Raw genomic sequence first — 24,296 nt, forward strand, 5'->3', positions numbered from 1 at the left:
AAGAACGTGCGAGGTAGATACTGAAAATAAAATGTAGATACATTGATATACAACTTCTATTAGATCCAATATCCCATATGAAATATAGCGTTAAAATATTAATTTATAAATAGTCGGTCTCATTGTTTGTTCTTAAAAATCTCTGAAACGATTGGACAGTTTTTTACGGGACTTTCACTCGCAGATATCTAATGTTATATGTAGTTACTTGGCTATTATCATTATTATAATATTATTATTTTAGAAATTTTGTTTGTTATCCGACTAGCTGTTTAGTTGTGAAAAGGTAACAGACACACTTTTACATTTATACAAACTAATAGTCGAAATTCTAATATAATTAACAAAACAGTATATTGTGTGCAATGTTCTTTTATTGATTTAATGTATTTTTTATGAATGAATGTTTCTCTTACAGAAAATACAGTTACATATACAATTCTGTATAAAAAGATGAATTACACAATAATAAACAAGATAAAGAGGTATCAACGAGCGACTTTATCGCTAAAAAGCGATCTATTCCATAATTTAAAAAAATATTAGCATTCTGCATTCTTCTATATAAACTAAAGTGTACAAAATTTCATACTCCTCCATAATTTTCACTATGTCGTTAGTAATAAATTTTATATTTACAGACAGTTACGAAGTTAATTAAGATTTTTAGATTGCAACTGATAAGTTACAAGAACTTTAATAAGGATTCTATAAATTTACAAATAGAGATACAAAATATCTAGCCTTGTACATTATTTACTAGCTGTACCCGCGACTTTGTCCGCATAAAATAGTGACCAAATCAGGAAAAAAATCTTTAATAACCTAACCCAATAAAAGCCAAATGAAAAAGTTTCATCGTTTTAGCTTCAAAAATGACGACACTTCCATACAATCTTTCATAACTCTTTCAACCCCTTATTTTATAAATAGTTTTTCTTAATATATATTTAATAAATAGGCTAAAAATTAAACGTCAAGCTTCTAGCTTCAAAAATGACAATATTTCCATATAAACATTTAACTCTCCTTTAAATACCTTACAACCCATTTTTCTTTATTTACCTTAAACCCTTAACCTTAATACCTTTTCAATCCCCTTATAACCCTTTTCCAAATTAAAAAGTATAGTATATCCATTCTCAGGGTTATCCATTCTTATGTGTTCCAAATTTCATTAAAATCGGTTCAGTAATTTTTGGCGTTATAACATTAGTGAGGTAATGATAATGAATATATTAGTGAGGTATTTAAAAAATAAACCCAAAATAGCCAATGAAAAAAGTTTAATCATTCTAGCTCAAAAAATCATGAATTTACATTAAAACTTTGATCCCCTGTTTTATTTTACACCCATAAGGGTAAAATTATTACAACATTTATTAATGAATGTCATATTTATTCATATTTAATCACCAACCTAAAATATAAGTTTCAAGCTTATAGCTTTAAAAATGACGATTCTTACGTACAACCTTGCATGTACCCTTTTAACCCCTACAACCCTTTTATCGCATTCAAAAGTAAGCCTATGTCCTTTCTCAGGGTCTACACTATCTGTGTACCAAATTTCATTTAAATCGGTTCAGTAGTTTTGGCGTGAAAGCGAGACAGACAGACAGAGTTACTTTCGCTTTTATAATATTAGTAAGGATAAATAATGTCAAAGCAATATATGCACAGAATTACAGCAGAATGGATTAAAATCACTTAACTATGAATCACTATCACTGTCTGAATAATTCGCTAAAAGCGCGAGACCTGTTGGTGCAGAACCACTACTACTGGCATCTCCTTTATTTCCAGTAACTTCTGGTTCAGTGGATGTATCACTAACTACAGTACTTTTACTGTCATTGACTGATTCCGTCTTCTTAGTTCTAACAAGGTTAGCCAATGATGGTTGTTTTGATAATACTCCTATACTTCTGTTCCAACTCGCTTCTTTATTTAATTCTGTTTTTTTAGGTTTTAGTTCTATTTTCGAACTTTTAGCTGGAGGCTCATCTTCATCTACATCTTCAATTATTTCTTCAGCAACTATTTTGTTTGATGATGTATTATTAAACTTTATGGACCTGTAATAATAAAAATAAAATTATTTGCCACAAAACAATAACAATAATTAATAAACATAGCGCAATTTAGTGCTAATTTAAACAATACTTTTACTATGGGTATTCAATAAAAGATAGATTTTATTAAATAAACAGCACTATATATTTTCTATATATGTAGTTGTTATTCTAATATAAAAACAGAACTATATATACTTAAAATAGTTCATTGATGGGGATGATTTTAATTATTATTTTTTGTAAATATTGTTGATGGTAGCTTGCCCACCATTCTTTTTATAAATTTTATGTTACTTTGATATATGTTTTTATGGGAAATATACACATTTATTAAAGTTATTCTGATGTTTAATAAAGTAATTATTGTGTTCCCGCTCCAGTCACAAATATTTATACAATTGTTCTACATACATATAATAATTTAAGTACTTCTATAACTATTTTAAGTATGGACAGTTCTGAAATAAGAACTATTTACTGTTTTTTATGATAGATTGATTTATAGGAAGATCATTTTTCTGTTCTCTAGTATACATTAATATTATTGTTCTTCATAACTTACAAACCAGATAACACACTTACTTTATGAACTCGTCATCTTCCTTCTGTTCCCTGACTTTCCGCTCCTCTGTAGTCTCTGGCTGATACTGTTTAAGCATACTTTCGTAGTCTACAGCACGCTGTCGCCTGTTCAACTCTTTCAATTCTTCCAAACTCTCTAGGAGCTCAATCTCTTGCCTAGACTGCTCTGTTCTATATTCTGTAAATAATTTTGAGTTAAATGTTAAAAACATACTATTTGCTTGGTCATTAAACTAGTATTAAATAAGAACCTACAAAATTAGATCTTAATAAAACAAATGGCTCTGCTACTTAAAGAAGTTATACTATACATGTTTATTACATATATTACATATTTTACTGTTTTCGACAGTTTTGTAATGAGAAAGTAGGTCAATTTCAATTCAATTTCAACAATTACTTACAGTCTCTTAATTTTTATCACAAGTATATGTTACTATATATGTTTTCTGTCCTAAATATTCTAACACACACAAGTGTATGCAGAACATAAAGATATAGGTAAAAACAGGAGATTTAAGAACATCAATGTGACAAAATTACTCACAGTCCTATTATGTACACATACAACTGATAAAGCATATATTATATATTGAGGTTGAAAATGCTTAGAAAGGTGATTGTAGCATACTACAATATACGGCCATAGCCCTATTAGAAGATCCTCTATTGAAAATGACAAAAGAGATCTAAACACAAATTTTAATAATAGATGAGATCTTTGCACACAATATTATATTGTTTTTATTATTATTGCCAAATTTTTCCCTTTTATGCCAAGTTTTGGCCAGAGGAGTGAGCTGTTAATTTACAGTGTAAGGAAATATGACACCCAGTACTCAGGAATAGCAAGACATGACGGATATTATGAGCATCATACAACAATGTAATAAGTGTAGTGATATAAAACAGCAAAAATTATACTTTAGACATACATTAACATATAATATAATTTGAATATGTTTGGACAATATAAAGTATTTTCTCAATGTTATTTGTACCTAATAATTTCATGGGATTATTGGCCTCCTCTTCCTTTTGCTCTTCCTCTTCTCGCTTGGCCTGTTCCTCAGCCAACTTTAATGCCATGAAGTTTCGTGTTGCCCCTGCCTCGATTTCATAGTCTGTGTTTTTAGGATCTGTCTTGAAAGATATTTCTTGAAGACATCGAGTGCACTGGAATTGTGAGAGAGTAATATGATAAGCATTTGCTTACCTTCTCCTGGTGACCAAATTATACTAATTTAAAAGTAGATGAAGGTTACAAAATGAGTATTGCAAGTTTAACTATAAAATATAGAAATTAATATATTTTTACATTATAAAAATTTTCATTTAATTTGAATAAGTATCAAATTAAATGAAAATTATGTTTACATAACTTCAGTGAGATTATGACTAGATTTTAACTGTAATGACTGACTGTATTTGTATACAATTTGGTACCTACTTCAACTATTCAACATTTTTATTTAATCAAAGTTATGGTTTATAATTGTATTATAGTTCTATTACAGTTTTTACATTCTGTTTGAATATATGGAATTGAAGATCACTGAAAGTAGAGTTACACCAAAATCCATATTAAAAATAAATGCAAAAGTGTCTGTCTATGGGGATGTGAGTTTTATACTATTAAATAGATAAATGTTTTTTAATAAAAACTGATATGACGAAGGCTATACAAGGACAGATATAATATATACTTCTATTTAAAGAATCTGAATACATCGCTGGAAATTAACAGTACATTTTAACACAGATGATAAATGCTGTTTCATTTACTTTAATATAGAACCTGTAGATCCTAATACCAAGATAATCCTCATTCTCGACATCTTCTTTCCTGGCATTAAACTTTTTTCCTTTGTAAATGTATTCACCACAAGTACAACAGCGCATGTTGAATGGAGCCATCAGACGTACTGTGTATTGGCGATTTTTCGCCAATTTCATACGAGGTATCTTCGACGGATCGAAGTCCGGGGGGTAGTATTTCTGAAATCAACAATCACGTCCATTAAGAACTGTTAATTTATAACATTAATAAGAAAACGATAATTAAATGCTAATTTATAACATTTATATGAAAGTTTTAATGTTCAAAACAACAAAATAATGCGAGATACTTACATTTAATACTTTTCTTTCCGACATTTTAAACCGTAATGTATTGCTACAATTAAAGTGATATAAAATAAAGTTAGAGTAGAATACACTTTAATGTTAATAATAAAAAGTACAATATTTTTAATAAAAATATCTAAATTAAATGACAAACAGGCAAAGGCCGATACATTGTTTCTACAGATTCTGATTCGTAACAATTTGAATTTGACTTTGACATTGATTGATAACTATGGTACTACATAGTAGACTATTGACAGCACCTTTTATTAATAGCTTTTACGGCTTTGGCTATTAAGCCCAGCGAAGCCAGATGATTAAGGTTTCAAACTCGTATATAGCAAGTGTTTGTTTACCGTTTGGTACTGGTGGAGTATTGAGAACCCCGGTAATCATTATCACAGCAAGTACGTAATTATACCCCGCTTTTGTTGTAGAGTCGGATTAAGAATCGTTACAATATGTAGAGAATTTGATCTCGGTGATAAATATAGTTAAACAATGAAGGTAGTTAATGTCAATATTAAATTATACTTATAATAATGAGATAAAGACAAGCCAGGATATACTTAAAAACATGAAGCTTTTATTTGTTTTATTTAAACGATCAAATCCAACCTCGCGTGCAATAGACAAATTTTTTTTAATTTCAGTCCTCAGTTTTGTTCAGAAAAATAGAAATTTTCTGAAACAAAAAAAAGAAATTTCAGTTTATATACAATCACAGCCATTAAAGCGTTAACATACTCTGGATTTTTATTTTGAGCTTGCAATATGCTTTGTAGACCACAGTCTGTTTCACTGATGATAAGAAATACAAATGTGCGTAAGCCTTCCTAAAGTACTAACCGTTCTCGTCTATTGCCACCCGATGCGAGCTCGTGTTCCAATGCGGCAATTTTTTCTTCGTGTCGTGTACGCTGTGCTTGCGCTCGACGCTGCTGCTCTTCCAGCGCCAACACAATCTTCTCGAGTCGGTGTATTTGCTGTTGTTTATTTTCCAGTGTAGAGAACAGTTCCTGAATCTCATCTGCTTTCGCAGCTATCTGCTTGTTTACCTTTTAATGACAAGAAAAAAGAATTAACAGGTACATGTAAAACAATCTAATAATTATTATTATATTATATATATCTCAGATTAATAAACTATATATTAGATTAAAAATCGTAATTTGGTGTAAATATATATAATATTAATATTTTGACAGGATTTTTTTTCTTAGAAAAAAAAAAATCTTTGGCCTTTGAAACTTACAATTTTAGCCAAAACACTAGTAACAACATATAGGTAGATAGACTCGTTGTGATAGTAGTAACTACACATATAACGTCAATAAGTCTGGCATTAAAATAAAATACAAAAAATAAAATTAACTTTCTCACTTCATCTACAATTTTCATACGATGTTCAAGGTCCTGTTGTAAGTTGGTAAGTTCTCGGCTCTGCTCTGTTTCCTTGTTCTTTAACATGTTGATCAATTCCTCACGAACCTGTATTACTCAGTAGTTAAGTAAACGTCGATAGATACCTAATAGTACTGTGACTAACGAAAATAAACTACATGGATATACTAAGAAAATCCTATATCGATTTGATTTTAGCATGAAAAGCAATGAGGAAGGACCTTTATGACTCTTGCCTGGGCACGTGAAGTCTTGTCTTGCTGCTCCAGTTGTTGCTCCCTTTGCATTAACATCTCCGATAACTCTTCGTTACGATGTACTGTTTCAAGTAGTCCCATTCTAAGGTTAAATATCTAAAGTACCAAAATACTGTTTATTATTCGTTTAATTAATGTCTACTACCTACGTATGTAGAGATTTTCTATCTAAATATATTTGAGATAGATTTTATAGCTTCATTTGCCTCTGCCTTTATCCCATTGTTGGGCTAAAACTATCAAAGTCATTTACGTATATTAACAAAAAAACTTTTGCTAATATTTAAAACAAAACTAGGTCAGTCACACTTAACCTCTTGCTGCAAATCCTCATATCTGATTCCATCAGGCGCCTCCTGACAGTCGGCCACAGCGCGATTGTGCGCCTGTAGATCACGCACGTACTGCTCATATTGTATAACCTTCTGTTCACTAGAACCATAATACATATGTATATTATATTCCTTCTTTAAAATTGTAGCTACTGACTGTTTAATATGAATTAATGTCATACTGATATCGCAGTACTAACTTTAGTTTAATATTTTTTGTTAATTCTCTAATCTGTGTTTGCATCTTGCTTATAATTTCTTCTTTGCTTAGTAGTTCAGCTGCCAGTTTCTGTTGCATTCCTACTTTGTTCTCAGATTCCTAAAATATAGTAGATTTTTAGGAAAAATTTATGAATAATCGTATTAATAATAAAAATATTATATTATTACAGGACAATTCACACACAGCGCCATCTAGTCCTAAGGTAAGCAGAGCTTGTGTTATGGGTACTAGATAACTGATAAATGATTAGATAGACGATTTTTTTATTTTATTATAAATGTATATAATCGACACAATGTATACATTTCATACTCATACAAAAATCATCAAATATAGAAAGCATCCAGGCCGATACAATTATACTCATGAATACAAAGTGTTTGTGCCGTACGAGGAATCGAACTCGCGACCATCGGAAGTAAAGGGGCGTGCTACGCCGCTAGACCACCGACGCCGTATTAGAATATTTAAATATATCAAGTGTGTAACTTTGCAGTCAGACACTTGAAGAAATTTATGAGGAGGAATATCTAATTTTAATTTTTTGCCGGAGTTTTCAACAGAAAAATGAAGCTAATATCGATCAATATTTTAAAACAATTTATGTATACTTGGAATCAGAATATAAATGGTTCTCTAATAGGTCCACTAGGTACATAATGAGGTAAGTGCACTATCAATATATTATTCATATAATATGCACTGTCATAAAGATCTGATATATAATATTATTTAATTGATGTCATACTCTTATTTGGTCAGGTTTCTTGAAAATAACAGTCGTTTTATTAATCATTTTTGGGACGACGCATAAAAAACATCAGGCACATATAACTGAAAAAAAAGATAAAGCCTAGTTGCGTGTTATTCCTAATAAATAGTTAAAAAGCACCACTGTGATTTAAATTGCTTACTGCTATCTTTGTGAGGGTTTCTAAAAAGCGAACTTTTTCTCGTTTACACGCAATCACTTCCTCTTCTGTAAAACGCAATGTATCTTTAGTAGCTTGGAGATCGGCCCATAGATCCATCTCTCTTTCCGTTGGCAACTCTAAAATATTATACATATCACAATGTCTGTACGTATTATAAGGTATATATGAATATAGGTATATAGGTATATATGCTGTCTGTGTGAATTTTAAGGTATATACTAAAAAAGAACAAAAGTTACAGAAACTGCTACATATAGTTTATTAATAGGTAAAGATTACCTGGATTTGGTCTATTCTTTTCTATCTCCATAAGTTTCGTTTTTAATTCTTCAATTGTACTATTACTCTCTATTAGTGATGCCTTAGTAGCTTGTTTTATTTCAATTTCCCTCTCTGTCATTTGCTTATGTTCTTCCAAACAATTCTTTAATTCTTTCAATTGATTTGTTAAATCTTCTACGGTAGATTTGTGTTGCACTGTCATCGTTTCAATTTGTTCTTTTAAATTTAAAACCCTTCGGAGGTAAGATTAGTATTAATTTAATATAATATTTTAAATTTGTAATGGCCCGCGACGCTGGTCGGGTGTACATTTGTATTTCATTAAAGTGAATTGATCGACAAAAATAACTAAAACATTTAGACAACGCTATTGTGCTATTATATTATGACAAGTGCAGGCCATATAAAATACTGAATGCTAAGTTATTAATACGACAACTCACTCTGCTTGGAGCGCATCGCGTTGATGAGCGATTTGCCCGCTAGTCACTTCACCAGTCTTAAGCGATTCTTTTAATTTTCTCGCACGTGCTTCCAACTGTACTTCACGCTGTCGGCTCTACATTTTTAAATTATAATTTTAAAATTGTAAAATTATATTAATTTTATATTTTTAAAATTAATATAAATATTAATTTTATAATTTTAACTCCGCTATATAAATACAAACAAAGTACAAAGCAATGGCTTGACCGATTATTATGATTTTATATTTTGAATTTTTCTCCTCCCCGAGTATAAAAATATACCAAAAGGATTTTTCTAATGCAACCGCTTTTTGATGAAATATTAAGAATGGACTGATGAAATGACTGATTTTAACGGTTATTTCTTGTTTAAAGTGAGTAAATAGACCTTTTTTAGAAAATATACCTGATCTTCTAAAGACTTCACCGTTCCTGTGAGACTAGCAATACTGGCTTCAGCTTCACGTAACTGCCGATCCATTTTATTGACACGTATCCGCGCCTGGCGAAGTTGTGATTCTGTGGTGGAGAGCTTATCCTTTGCCGCCAATTTTGCAGCTATTTCTTCTTCTAATGCATGACGTAATTCCTTCAAATTAAACTGTAGTTAATATTAAACAAAATAATAGCAAGTCATAAATGAATATAAATAGAATCTGAACAACTCACATAGTTATCGTAGTGTTGTATGAACTATAGTGCTTTTAGTAAAGTACTAGACAATAAAGTCATAGAAACACTTGGTAAATATTTATTTGTATATATTATACATATATAACACACCAACACAACAACACCACATATATAATATAATCGTTTACACTGCGTTAGGGTTCAACGTGCAACAATCGAAGTATAAGACTCCGAGCCTACCATCATAAAGATTATCAAAATATCTCTAAGAGATCCTTATATCAATGTAAATATACAAACTTCGAATTCTTTAGTAGCTTCAGTTTCAGTACGTCGGTCCTGCATTTCTTTGACTATACTCGCTTGTGTGTCGATATCTTCACGAAGACGAGCGGTTTCCCGTAACAGTGATTCCCCAACAGCAATAAGCGCACTTCGTTCACGACTTGCCCTCCTACAAGCATAATTTAAACGTTCGTCGTGTCGTCATATACAGATAATTAAAATTGATTCTATGCTAAAATAGCATGGTGCGTTTAATTCAATAGGTATGAAAAGTAATGCGATCTGTATGTGTCGTGTGTGATGCGTCTGTGTGTGTCATTTGTATTTAAGGATATATAAAGTTAATAAAGGTATAAAGGGTTTATAGATACCATTTGGAAAACAATTCATTTCCTATTAGGACTTGCTAGAATTTACGTTTTCTTAGTCCTCCTACAGACATTTATACATAAAATAAATCTAAATCGACACCTTTGGATAATGAACATGTAATAAATTTACTTATAAATTTGTATCACTCTGCCGACGACATCATCCGCACAACTCTTGAGTTCACGTAATGACTCACAAAGCTCTAGACCCTGCTCGTTGTATCGCGCAATACGCTCTAAAGACTCGCCGCTTCCATTTTCCTATATGTAATGAAGAATTTATTATTAAGAGGATACCACAAAAGACGTATTTAACAAATATTTACTTAATTAACGAAACATAGCCATACGTTTTTCTCAACAAGTTCCTTAACCCAGTCAATAAGTTCTTGGCGTGCTGTAAACGCCTGTAGACACAAATCTGCAAACTTCGTAGGTACGTTTGATGCTTTTGCATCCAATTCGGCAAGAGCACATTCATCTAAAATAATAAATGTATATATATTTTTTTTTTATAATAAATTATATTAAAATTTTTGGAATAATAAATATTAATCACCAATAGGAACAATTGTGCTGATAAGTTCTATCGCTTCATCCGTTGTGGAAGAGGCAGCAGCATCGCGGCATAATTGCGTGATTTCATGTGTTGCCCAGTCTGCTACATTAAAGACCACCACATTTTGAGGACAATTTTCTCCATCACCCGATATACCTTCATGTGACATACGTTCTCTTAAACTACGTATGCAGTCGAAAACTTCTAATAATGCTTGCTACAACATATAAAATAACCACATATTAAAAATTAAAAAAAGTACTAATATAATATAGAATCAGTGGCGTGACATTAGGGTGGCAAAGTCAGCAATATTCTAGAAAGGGGCGTTAGTTATTGGGTACATATTTTGCTAGATGCTATAATTATGATACTGGTAGGTAAGAATATCAAATAATACTTACTTGCTTCATATCTAACTCCTTTTTCATACGATGAAACTGTTGTTGTTTTGTATCGTAAATTGTTTTCAGATCTTTGTCATTCTTTATAAAAGAGGTGGTTTGAAGCTGTAACGCTGGTGTTATAACTCTTGAAGTGGGTGACGGAAGGGATGTTGGAGTTTTCGGTCTGTTAGTATTACTTAAGCTTGGGGTGTTGGGGCGACTGACTGGAGTGCAGTTACGTTGTACAGAATGTGCAGGAGTTGTTGGTCGACTGGGCGTACGCGGCCTGCTGGGCTGCAAGCTCTTTGGAGTCTGTGGTCGACTACTTATTCCGGGTGTATGTGGTCGAGTTGTAGATATGCAATCTAAATAACACAAATAAGATAATACTTTAATATAAGCAATTTAGTGTAAACAAAAGTCAACAACCGTATCTTAACAAATTAATTTAAAGTAAAATCATCGATTACTAATAGATACCCAACATATATTATAATATTAAATACACTCTGCATAAAATTAAGATTAAATTCATTATCACCTGATATTTGGTGCATATTTACAATATCATTTGGGATAACGTCTTTTTGCTCAACTTCTGTAAGAAATTAAAATGTGTTAAGTTTGATAAAACTTTTTATGACAATAGAACATCGATATCTATATATAAGTATTTTTACCAAAAGTATCGATTTCTTGGTCTTTATCTGTACTAGTTTGTCTATTAGGATCAGAAACTTTTATTAAAACTCCAGAAGGGCTATCAGTAACATATGAATCAGGATCTGGTTTAGATGGAACCTGTAAGCAATGAAAATACAATAACAACCTCTTCAAACTGTGATACAATCATTTTATGCTTACAGAAGTATTTAACTTACAGAAAAACTATCAAACGTTGGTAAGTCGCTATCAAGGTTTCTGTTTATCTGTAAAAAAATATATAGTCTAGTTTTTCTAATATCATCATCCATAATGTTAGAATATACCTATTCTTTAATCTAATTTCAGGATCCTGATTATTAATAATTAGATTCAAAACTGAAGCAGGTTCTCACTACGTATTATATTTATTTTTAAAATTGTGTTGTGTCCAAAATACTGATCAGTTCAAAAAAGTATTATTTTCTAGAACAAAAGATAGACGCAAGAAGCATGTTATATTTACCTGAATATCAGTTTTGGAGTCAGATTTCTGATTATTTCGTTGTACTGGACTTTTAGCCTGTAAATATACTTAGTTAAAAATCTAATTAATAATAGAATTAGGCAAACAAAAAAATATACTTAAAGATACACCAATTTTCTAAGTATAAGCATCATAAAACATGTAAACCGTTTATAACAAGCACATGTTATAGATGTACAACGCTGGGCATATTTTCGGGGATGTTTACAACCCCTGCCTTTTCCTTTTTTATATGTATATATATAATAAATAACCTTTGCGATTGTAGATAAAGAGGGAGCACGTGACGGAGATTGTCTTTGGGAGAGTGGCACATTGAGATTGCGGTTTGTTGCATTTCGAGCCGCGCGCGCAGCCGACGCCGCCGTCGGGCGGGGCGCCAAGCGAGGGGCTGCATTACCTAAAACAGTTATCATTAATTGACATGAACGAGGACGATTATTCTTAAAGAAATTTTACTACAATTAAAGCAAAATTAACGGAATCAACTCCATTTTCTCAAGACTGACCCACATTTAGAGTACAGTATACTAATTTCGTTGCTTTATAAATCAATCTTTATTATTTAATGGAATAATCATTGAAATAACATAGGACATGTCAAGTTGTGTATATGTAATTAATGGTCAGATATTAGCACAATCTACCGCAAATATCCATTATGAGATTTAGACATAATATACATGTATGGGTATCTATTAGCTATTGTTATTTCTTATATACTTCTTCGTATTCTGCGTTTCATTCAACCGCAATACTGATAACTTTTCAAAGCACAAACACAATAATACAAAATTATAAATAGGCTAAAAGATTTAAATCGTTTATATATCGATGAAATATTAATATGATCATTATCACGACCTAATGTCATGCCGTATCCCTTAAAGTACTAATTAGGAACACAGGTACTTACAAGATTTTTCCTTCTGTGGTTTTACTGTAGTCATTATACTAAAAGTCACTATAGTAACTTATCATCAGAAATTTCTTATTGATAAATGTTATAGATGGTAAAGATGTTAAAAAAGAAACGTTTACAATTTTGATGTATATAATTAATAATTGTTCAATTTGTTTGATACGTCTAAATGAGATTCCAAATTCAAAATAATTTTAGTCGTTCGTTGATTAATGGCATCCAATCGAAAGTTATACTCAAACTCAACTAGACTTTATATACATAATAATGTATATATAAAGTATATAAAGTCTAGTTAATATATAGATATATACCTAGTATATTCAATTAATTATCAAAAGTCTCAAACTTAATTTTATAAAAAAAAAAGAAAACTTTGCTAGTTATATGTTAAATACAACAACTTGAAAAAATTACTGATAAAAATTGAAAAACAATAATTTTTGTATGTTATAACGACCAAAATCTAATGATTATTTGCTAAGAGGTGCGTCGTTTGCCGTCTGAAATCTTAAGCACGCTATAAGATGAGTTATGAAGTTGTGGGAATAGCCATTGGGATGGGGATAATAGTTAATCACTCGTTCCTCTCTGCCTAGCACGGAAGAGAACTGGCAAAATTTATACGAGCAGTTGTATATTTACCTTCTTTACCTTCTTCCATGTAGAAAATAAGCACTTAAGTAAAGTGTCAAATATCTTTAGAATTTCAAAAATCAATAATGAAATTTTGGTGGCTGAGAATCAAGAAGTTGGTTATGATTAACAGTTTTTAGCGTTTTTATGAGGGTTTCTTTATAACCAAATTTTAAGTCGAGTAATAATGCCTTTTATCGAATGTAATGAAACAAGAATTCAGGGTAAGCAAATAGTAATATATCCATACTAATTTTATAAGGACAAAAGTGTGTACATATGTCTCTTTTCACCTTTTCCTGACTCAATGGCTTGACGGATCACGAGGACATATATTATTTCTATTTAATATTATATATATACATATATATGTAATATATACATATTTAGTATTATCTCTGCAAAACCTATTTCTTAATATTTATGAAGCTTTATGTCATAATAATAAAAATTATAGACATGATTGATGCTGTTCGAACACCAATTAAATGTCGTATACCACAAAGATTGCCCCCAGGAAGGTTCAAGGCTACGACAAATAAACCCAAATCTGGTAATACCTCCGAATTTATGGTACGTACATATTTAAATTTTTCTATATTCCATTATTGTTATAAGTTACAAAATACATCGACAGCAAATAGAGCGCATTGTATACAAAAGAAGCAGAGGGTGGACATGAGCAGTTGCTATGACTAACTAATAGGTTTGACTTTTTTATCTTAACTTGTAACTTTAATAGCTTAAGAATTATTTACTTCTAGCAACTTAGACCCAAGTCGGCCGGCAGAAATAGAGACGAGCTAAACGCAAATAAAGAGATGTCTCCAATAAAATCAGGCCGCCCGGAAAGAGAAAAATTATTGCCTGCACCTAAGGTCAGTTTCTTCCTTTTATTTCCAAATTATTATTATTATTTTAAAATTTAAAATTCGGGTAATAATGAGTAACTAATATCAAATGTTTTACGACATTACTCTACGTAATATCATTTTGTTTTTAGAGACAATCTAATCCAATACCTAAACGGCCCGAAGCTTTGTTGGGGAATAAAACTCCAAGACCTGTAATCAAGGTACCAGTAACACAGGTAGTATAACTTAAGTACTTCTATCAGAATTCCTCAATCAGAAAAATATATATTCGATTTAAATAATATTAGTTATAATTTCCCATTACCAAGTTTTCTTATATCGACGGCCTCGGTGGTCTAATGGTTTAGCACACCGCCTTACTTCCGTTGGTCGCGGGTTCGATTCCTCGCATGGCACAAACATTTGTATTCATGAATATGATTGTTTGTATTTCTCTGGTTGTTTCCATGTATAATATGTACGTACTAAAAATATATAAGTTGTCTAGTACCCATAACACAAGCTTTAGCTAGGTTAACATGGGTCTAGATGGCACAGTGTGAATTGTCCTGTGATTATTATATTAATCATCATTATGTATTCGTATATTAAAATTTTAATAAATCAATATAAGAATATTTTGTTTATAAACCTATTTCATTTACATACCTTAAATATACGAGTATATAAACACAATTTTTATAGATAAGCTTATGTTCTTTTTTAGAAACAACCGGGTAGATACTCTTATTTATACAAAAACGACTTGGAACTTCCTGATCAGGTAGGTTGATCAACTTGTCTACTAATAGTTAGTGTTACTTTGTTATTATAATGAATTTATATATATAAAAGAGAGTTTTTAAGTATCTATACATATTCGTAATAAGAGAAGAGGGTATTATGGTACTTGGAAAAACAAACGGAACAAAGACTTATACATAAGTAATGAGTACATTGTTCAGGAAAAGAAATTATATGTACTATTTCTTATATTAAAAGTGTCTAAGTGTACTAAAATTTTATCCCTCTCTAGCTTAAATTATATGTAACAAATGAAAAAATATATGTAATTGTATAAGTATAATTGTATAAGTATAAATATATGTAATTGTCAACATTTCTTTCCTAACGCTGTTGGGCGCGGTTTGTCTCTAGAGTATGACTTGACGGAAATGAGGACGAGTGTAGAGGGTACTCCAAACCCGCGGAAGGGCTTATGGAGCGGCTGGATGGATATATTTTATTGAGTTTGAATTTGCAAAAGTGACTCATCATATAAATTTGTTTTAGCTATATAGCTTTAATATAAAATTTAATTGTTTTAGCTTCAGTATATATTTAATATATATCTATAAATATATATCCTATATATATTTTCTAATCCCATTAAAATCTATACCCTTAGAAGGTGCTTAGGAGATAGATTTTTAAAAAATCCAAAATTGTTATCTATTATTTTATAACTTTAGAAATGAAATGTTTAAAAATACTTTTTTATTGAATGTTTATATAACGGAATTAAAACAAATCAAAGCCTATGACATGGTCTGGTGTTTTGAGTAGTCATGCTCACTAAAATATATGACTTGTGGCGGCGTGGTGGGCCGGACCAGTTACGAAGGTAAAATATTGATAATGAACAAGGCCAAAGCTCTGAAGCATATCATCTTAAAAATAAGAAACAAAAAACTGCAAGAATATAACAAATACGTGAACGGGTGCTGCTTGTAGGGACTGGTCTGCTATAATCACTATGACTGATTTCCTCTTATTAATTGTTTAACCAGTTGGTTATGTATTCAATATTTTTTCTTTTTGTTAATTGAAAGTGCTAATGAACGGTGGTTTGTATATCCAACATTTGTTTGAAGAGCACATTATTAGAAGTAAGCACAGCAGTGGAATTCATAAGTCGGTCCATTTTTTAATTTTTTTTAAAACAGTTTTGTAGAATTGTATTCATCATTTGGGATAGAACGATTTCTTTACACACACTCACATATATATACTCGCATACTCTTTTGTTTATTGTTAAAGTCTGTGGTCAAACTGAGAATAGTTTAATATTATTTGTCTATAATCGTACTGAATTTTAATCATAATCGTAATAAATTAATTAATTTACTATATGTTCCTTAATTATGTTACATTTTATATTAACTATGGGCAAATTTCGACTGGGCGACCATTAGAATAAATGTTTATAACATGCTTTTGTCTTTAATTAGGAAACAATAAAGAAAAGAGAGGAACTAGAAGTGCAACAAAGTAACATATCGGATACAACACAACCATTTAGCGATTTGAATGAAAAAGGTATTTACTGGTGTAACTATTAACTACTTTCTATCAAGTAGATCGACAGCTTGTTTGCAATTCCATTCTTCATAAAAACTTATTCGTGTGACTTCATTAGTCGTAGGCACCTACTTGTAACACGTCGTTATCAACAGGGCTCCTTATGTCTCATAGTTAATTCTATGATACCGGTCAAAATAAGCATTATTATCTTATCTAATAAATAATAATATTCAACCCATATAATTTGAATTGAGTTTAATAGGCCTAATAATGGTATAAACATTTTTCAGATTCTATAACTTCGCGGAGCGACAAATTAATGCAACTCAAAATAAGTTGGCAAGAAAATAATGTTCAATTTGAAAAATTGAGAAATGAGCTTAAAGATAGACAGGTGATTTTGTCTTTTTTCTGCCAATTTAAACTAGACACAGTATCAGGTATCCTCGTACTAGAAAGAAGTATATAATATTAAACAACATTTGGAGTTAACTCAGTATTTAAATAACAAAAAAACATAAAAACATACACGGTTTTATGTTTTTTTGTTATTTAAATATGTAAAGACTACAAAATTTCGTCTGCGTAAGTACCTCAGGCTTACTTGTATTTTGTAATTATTTATTTACAGAGGCTGATAATGGAACTTTACGCAACGTTGCGGTCAACCCACCAAAAGATGTGCGCGTTGGGTCAAAAAGTCAACCTTCCGGCCGCCGATGAATTAAATATTATGAATGTGGCCAAATTGACACCAGAACAACTATTAGAGTTATGCGCCACCTCAAAACAACGGGATGGTTGAAAGTTTATATTTTAAGTTGCATTCATTGTTACGGATGATAATGGAATGACGCACCCGCCTGCGCTAACGGTTTAAGCTGGCTGGGCGGGCCAGTGGAAGATGATAAGATGAGCATGTAGTCAGGTCGGTTAGCCCATCGTGGTAAGTTCCCCATGAATTTATCACGATAGTTTTTAGCGGGAACCACATGGAGGTCACCTTGATATGGTACATTGCTAGCAATGGGGTTATTAGTCCACATTACTAACAATCCCCTTCCCCCTAATTGTTATGTTGAAGTCATGACAAAACTTGTGTCATGGAAAAGTGATGTGTTATTTAAAAAAAAGCGCGTATCTATCCCAAGCACCGCACTGCAAGCATAAATATTTAGTATATCTTTAGTCTGAAAATATAATGATATTATTAAGATACTTTAATAATAATAAATAAAATAACTAAAAACTTTTCAGATTCCCAGACATTTGAAAAGAGTCTGAACATTGATACAAATAAAATATATAATATACCTTCGAAATTGGTAGCAACATGTGAACAGACATTGATTAAAAGGAAAGAAATCATCGACTGGTTTGAGACATTAAAAACATTAGAGAAGGCATGCATTACTTGATGATAGTTTTCTAATTTAATGTCCGACCGAAGATATGGTCACAACGACCTTTTGGCAAAATAACTATAATTGGGCCTATAGAGAAGTTAATTTCTACTAATGGGTGCTTTTATAATTTATAAGCCGACGTTATAACTGTCGTTTATTATTATAATCACGGTTTATTCACATATGTCATCGAGAACAAATGTACGCGACTTCATATAAAATACTTTTTTATTATATGGTGATATTAATATAGTGTAACATCGAGTGCTAATGTAATAATTGAGTGTAAATTATACAAAATATTAAATAGTATCAGCTGTCAATAGTGGCTGTCGCAGGTTGTGTGATATGACTTATGCCTCTTTTTTAATTTACACCATTAACTTTAGCTAACTGTCAAATACATTTAAGACTAAAGGTCAAGACTTCGATCGGATATTTTATAGAAGTTTCATGGATAAGTATCATAGTTAACATCTATGTATATCTAACGTTTTCCAGCTTGATCTGTTTCTAGTCTTTGAGAGTACTGTTTTGCTATTGTTTTGTCATTTATCAGCATTTGTTGTCTACAATTCGACAGTTATATTTTATGAATATTTTCTATAAGAACTAAGTGGCAGCTGCCTTTATAAATTCATAATTTAGTTCCTTGAATATACAGCATTTGTATTCATAGGTATTATTGTTTGTTTTTTTCAGGGTGTTTTCTATGTATATTATATACATGTTTATAAAAAAAAATATAGAATTCTATAAATTATCTAGTAACTATAACTAAAAATAAAATAAATTATTTTAAATTTTGTTTGAATATGCGTTGGACATGTATGGTCCTCATTGTCCACATAAAACAATATTAAGGCTTTTTATGGAAAAAGAATAAAGGTGAAACAGAAACTATCAAGGGCTATTGTCTCTTTATGTGAGAATTGATTATGAACACATTTTTCAGGGCATAAGTATGCATAAACTATCTAAAAAAATAAACGAGTTTAATGCTGAAAATGAAATGCTTACTTGTTCTCTAGATAAAGTCAAAGTAGAATTTTACACGGAATTAAACAAAATTGCCGACTTTATAAGGTTAATGTTGATATTACGCTATTAAAATAATACTATAAATTATAGGCCAAAACTAAAACCATTTAATTTCAATGCCATATTGTTGTCATTATCAGAAAAGGTATCAACGAGACAATAGCACTTCAACTGCGTACAGAAGAATTAACATATGAATTGTCTGAACTGAGTTCGCAGAATATTGATCTCCGGAAGCAACTGTACAATGCAGATCACTTGAAATCACAAAGTAACAGAGGCAGATTAGAGGTATAATAAAATTGTATTATTATTTCTTTTGTATAATATGTTAACATCAAAACATATTTTTATGCTTGGTTTACAGCAGTAGTAAAAGTAGTAGTAAAAAAAATTACATAATATTTAAATATTGATTTATATAAGCGTCATGGATAAGATTAAACCTAGACTAAAAACTTGGGCGTCAATTTATTTCTTTCTCTAGTAATAGTATCACTAAAATTAACATAGTATACTCGAACAAAAGTTTTGTTTAAGCCAAATTTCTCATACCTCTGTGTACTGCGCATCACTTTAGTACGACGGTCCACCATATAGTAAGCAATAACTACGGAACAGCACTATGGATAGCCTTCTCATTCCAGAAAACTAAAATATTATGTCTCCTATTCTGTAATTTCACTGCCTAATCCGCATATTACAACCAATATATAGTTTACAAAGTTTATAGCTGAGATATAAGAGACTGAGTGGCTAGGTAACCCACGCTGGCGACATTTTATAGTCTACCTCTGGTGAGGAGATATTTACTACAACATCGGCAGTTATGTATGTAACTACGTTTAGTCCAATTAACACAAATTATGGTTATGACATAATAATATTAAACTTTAGCAACTTGAAAAAGAGCTCAAAGAGGAGAAATGTAAGAAAACTGTGATTAAAGATCGATTAACTCGTGCTGAAGGACAAATCAAAATAGGCACTGAACGAGCATCGCAATTAGAGGCTGCATTGGAGCAGGCTCGCACCCAAACATGGACATTAGAGCGGACCGTGCAACAATTGCAAGATCAAGTAATATGTATTAATTTAAAATCTAATCCACATACACAATATATAACTTACATACGTACATAACATCAAAAAACGTACATTTTATCATTTGTATTAGTTAAGGCTGACACTTTTGTACCTCTAAATAAGTAGTTATATATTACATAAGACTATATAGTTTCAATTGTTATATGTCGTCTCGGTGAAACATATAAAATTGATGGTAAACTTCACTTACGTATCTTTATTACCTTATACATTTCTTGTATAAACATAGAATTCATATGTATTAATTAATCTGGTATATTTTGAAACAGAATCAAAAGTTACAAGTGGATTTTGACAAGGAACTTAATAAATTAACGCAATCCATTAGAGAGAATACTGTCCATTTAGAAGAGATAGCCGATGCTCGAGGGAAATTGCAGACAGAGTAAGCTTTAAATTTTAATATTTATTCGAGGATTACTGTGTGTGATTGCTGTGTGAAAATAGTACCGATTTCTGAAATATGAGAGCACAGGGGCATAGTATTGTTACTTATGGGGATTAGTAATAATAATAATAATCTTTATTTGTCTCAAACAAAAACTTTTGAAACAATACAACTGTTGCCCATACAATAATATAATTTAAAACTAATGAATGAGACAAAACGGTCTATAACTCAGTGAGGGCAGTCTATATTGCATTAGTGTACTATGTAAGGTTGGTCATAGTGTTTCCTGGGAACGTTAATTTCTGGTTAATTCGCTAAGATGGGCTAACTGATTTAATTTCATGCTCGTACAACAATCCTCCACTAGTTTTCCGCTAGTGTATATTAGCATTAGTGGAAGCGAGATCGCTATTCCATTATTGCACATTTATATAATCTATGGACATAAAATTTTTATTTTTAAAATTGTAATTAGGCTGGTAATTAATCCTTCTTCTATTTCAACACATATGACGAATTATTAGACACAAACAGTTCACAAAACCATAAAATAATAATTTATAGGAAAGAAGATTTGGAGAAACGTCTTAATGAATTATCTGAACACTACAATGAATCGCTAAAAAATATGAAGCATGAAATTAATGTAAACGTTGTTAAATTTATTGAAACTGATAAGAAATGTCAAGTAGAGATAGAAGAGAAAAAGAGATTACAAGAAATGAATGAATCCTTACGTGCACAGCTACTTGAATCTGAATTGCGAAGTAAGGAATTATATGGCGAACTGCGTGATAAAAAAACAAAACTGGGTTAGTTTTCTTAAATTATTTTTTTATTTATATTTGCAAAACATTTAATTTTATATATTTTTTGAAGATGAATACATGAAAAATCATAAAGAATTAGAGGAAACTAAACGTGAATTAAATGATGTTAATGTCCAAGTAGAGAAATATAGAAATCAGCTCATATTACAAAGTGAAGCAATAAAGGATATAGAGGTAAAGTCAATTTGAAAGAATTACATAGACACCGATTTTGATACCCTTGTACATTGTATTAATTATACATAAACTATTGTTAACATACCTTGTATATCATTTCACCTAAAGAGTTGGCTACTCCGAGGGCACTAGTTCCAAAGTTCGCATATTTCCTACCTGATATCTATATTACGAGTCATTAAATCGCGTTTTATTTTTTAGTATAATTTCAAAGAATCAGTAAATATGCAGGAAAATTTTAAACGCGATTTGAGTAATAAAGAAGAATATATTTCTGAACTAGAGAAAAAGCAGTCTTTATTAGAAGAACAATTACAAGAAAGGTACTTTATAATAATAATAATAATAATAATAATCTCAGGACAATTCACACAGCGCCATCTAGACCCAAGTTAAGCTAGCTAAAGCTTGTGTTATAGGTCCTAGACAACTGATACAAATACATATATAATTTTTTTTCCTAAATACATACATATTATACATAGAAAATACCCAGACCGATACAAACAATCATACTCATGAATACAAATGTTTGTGCCGTGCGAGGAATCGAACCCGCGACCATCGGTCGTAAAGCGGTATGCTAGACCGCTAGACCACCGAGGTCGTCAAACTTTGTTATTATTTTTTACATGTTGAAAGTGTACATTGTTATAATTATATTTTAAAAATTTTTAAATGTTACAGCGAGTCAAAAATGAGTTCATACGAAGAGCAACTTACATCATTAAAAAAACATATATCACAACTCAAATCAGATTTCGGCGAACTTGAAAATCGCAATGAAATTAATGACTTGGTAAAATAATTAGTTAACTGTTATTCATTTATAATCATTATTAGTATTCAAAGCAAAATATTCATAGAAATATATTCTTATAATAACAATAATGGCAAACAATCTAGCAGTTAATTTAATTGTCCCAACCCTCTCTCTAGTGTTCTTTTGCCTAAGGTACGTACTTATGTTAAATATATAGTATAAGTACCGTGTAAATAATTATATACAATAAATCATGAGATGTAACATCCCAGATGTTAATGTATATGTAATTTGGAATAAAAACATAATAATTATTAATTATATCGCAAATTCAACGTAAGCAAGTGCCAGTGCAGCCTAAATAATAGATGAGATAAGAATTATTTTAATACATAATGATATTTCCTCGCTCACTATTTATCTCTAGTCCCAAGCTCCCATGGACTCGGTGCCTTTAAATTATAATACATGATATTAATGAATTTGTACAAAATTTACATCCGTATTGAAAAAAGGTAAATCAACAACGAAATGAACTATTAGAAGCTAATCGACAGAATGAAGAATTGACAAAAGCTTTGCAAAATAAAGATGTAGAATTAGAAAATTTAATGGAACAAGAGCAACTTATAACAGAACAAAGAGATGATATTATAAAAGTACTGTCCAAGAAAGATGAAGAACAGACAAATATTATAAAATTGTTGCGCAATAATTTAGAAATGAGAGTACAGGCGGATACTGATGTAAGTTGTTTTTAGATTTTATAATAGTAAATGGAAAAAATGAGAACACAATATTGTACATTTTAGTTTACGAAGTGACGTTGAACAAGTTTTTTTGGGTTTTTAAGGGAATGGCAAATAAGTTCATAATAACCACTTCCGATTTTGTATTTGACACATCGCAATATGATATTAAATTTAGTTGTATTTATTCATTTTCAGCTTAACCAGCAAATTTTCGAGAAAAATTCTCAAATAGAATCACTTATTAACAACTTAGATTCTAATAAAAATGAAATATCTGATTTAGAGAACATAATATTAACTCTAAAAGATCAAAGTAGGAAATTGAATGTTCAAAGTATAAAATATCAAGATAAAATAACTGAATTAGAAAATAAACTTCAACAATACGAATTACTAAATATGGAAACTAAAAATGGTATAGAAACTCCAAATAATAACCTGGATAACTTAATTAAAATTCTGGAAAATGAATTAGGAATGCCTTTAGAATCTCAACCAAATATTGAAGAACAAGAGTACCCATCAGGTGGGAAATATGGTGGAGAACATAGGCGCGATAAACCTAAAGACTTTGATTACCGTGAAGGTAATACTATCTATCATTCAGGTCCAGATTCTGTACCAACAAAGATTGTAATGGGCAATTTCGTTAAGAAAACGTACATACCTACAAAAGATGAAATATTCAAAAGCGATAATCTTGACCATAAGAAGGCCATTACAAATATGAATACGCAAGGATGGGTTTTAGGACCTGATCCCGGAATTAATAAAGTAAACTTCCAGCAATTAAGAGGAGTAATATCACCAACTGGACAACGAATTGCCAATTACTCGCCAAATTTGCGTTACTTAATACCTAATCAACCACGAGATGACAAAAAATGTAAAATGTTTAAGTTGGCTGGTCATAAACTGTAAACTGTACTATGTCGCATCTGCTGTTTCGACTGTCAATGTAAAATTTAATGTCTTTTGTTATAAATTACCTCTGTTTATTTAC

The 24,296-nt window shown here is 30.8% G+C and overlaps 3 protein-coding genes across 3 annotated transcripts; 1 reads left to right on the forward strand and 2 right to left on the reverse strand.

Annotated features, from left to right (window-relative positions):
* Nucleotides 1-366: 366 nt before the first annotated feature.
* LOC131853277 (splicing factor YJU2) lies at nucleotides 367-4,953 on the reverse strand. The gene is made up of 5 exons (XM_059204129.1): nucleotides 4,794-4,953; nucleotides 4,446-4,658; nucleotides 3,662-3,836; nucleotides 2,661-2,838; nucleotides 367-2,078 (listed from the first exon to the last, which is right to left on the reverse strand). Exons 1-5 carry the CDS (start codon nucleotides 4,815-4,817, stop codon nucleotides 1,715-1,717), a joined length of 954 nt encoding a protein of 317 aa, XP_059060112.1. The 5' UTR covers nucleotides 4,818-4,953; the 3' UTR covers nucleotides 367-1,714.
* A 670-nt stretch (nucleotides 4,954-5,623) lies between these two features.
* On the reverse strand, nucleotides 5,624-13,060 carry LOC131853356 (centromere-associated protein E-like). Its single transcript, XM_059204224.1, has 20 exons — nucleotides 13,027-13,060; nucleotides 12,365-12,510; nucleotides 12,090-12,146; nucleotides 11,803-11,850; nucleotides 11,602-11,722; nucleotides 11,463-11,519; nucleotides 10,940-11,286; nucleotides 10,536-10,752; nucleotides 10,327-10,457; nucleotides 10,107-10,237; nucleotides 9,621-9,774; nucleotides 9,094-9,276; nucleotides 8,664-8,779; nucleotides 8,218-8,453; nucleotides 7,918-8,054; nucleotides 6,981-7,099; nucleotides 6,763-6,880; nucleotides 6,413-6,544; nucleotides 6,171-6,278; nucleotides 5,624-5,845 (listed from the first exon to the last, which is right to left on the reverse strand). The coding sequence occupies exons 1-20, from the start codon at nucleotides 13,058-13,060 to the stop codon at nucleotides 5,624-5,626; spliced, it is 2,814 nt and encodes a 937-aa protein (XP_059060207.1).
* A 1,178-nt stretch (nucleotides 13,061-14,238) lies between these two features.
* Nucleotides 14,239-24,272, forward strand: LOC131853357 (interaptin-like). Its single transcript, XM_059204225.1, has 18 exons — nucleotides 14,239-14,340; nucleotides 14,433-14,546; nucleotides 14,672-14,758; nucleotides 15,250-15,306; nucleotides 16,754-16,841; nucleotides 17,117-17,220; nucleotides 17,458-17,626; nucleotides 18,084-18,229; nucleotides 19,188-19,318; nucleotides 19,414-19,564; nucleotides 20,171-20,353; nucleotides 20,650-20,765; nucleotides 21,336-21,583; nucleotides 21,651-21,775; nucleotides 21,980-22,101; nucleotides 22,466-22,577; nucleotides 23,057-23,287; nucleotides 23,489-24,272. The coding sequence occupies exons 1-18, from the start codon at nucleotides 14,239-14,241 to the stop codon at nucleotides 24,212-24,214; spliced, it is 3,012 nt and encodes a 1,003-aa protein (XP_059060208.1). The 3' UTR covers nucleotides 24,215-24,272.
* The last annotated feature ends 24 nt before the right edge of the window (nucleotides 24,273-24,296 follow it).

This window comes from Achroia grisella, unplaced genomic scaffold (genome assembly GCF_030625045.1).
Source record: "Achroia grisella isolate CSIRO2021 unplaced genomic scaffold, CSIRO_AGI_Agris_v1 utg900, whole genome shotgun sequence".
In the NCBI taxonomy this organism is placed as follows: domain Eukaryota; kingdom Metazoa; phylum Arthropoda; class Insecta; order Lepidoptera; family Pyralidae; genus Achroia; species Achroia grisella.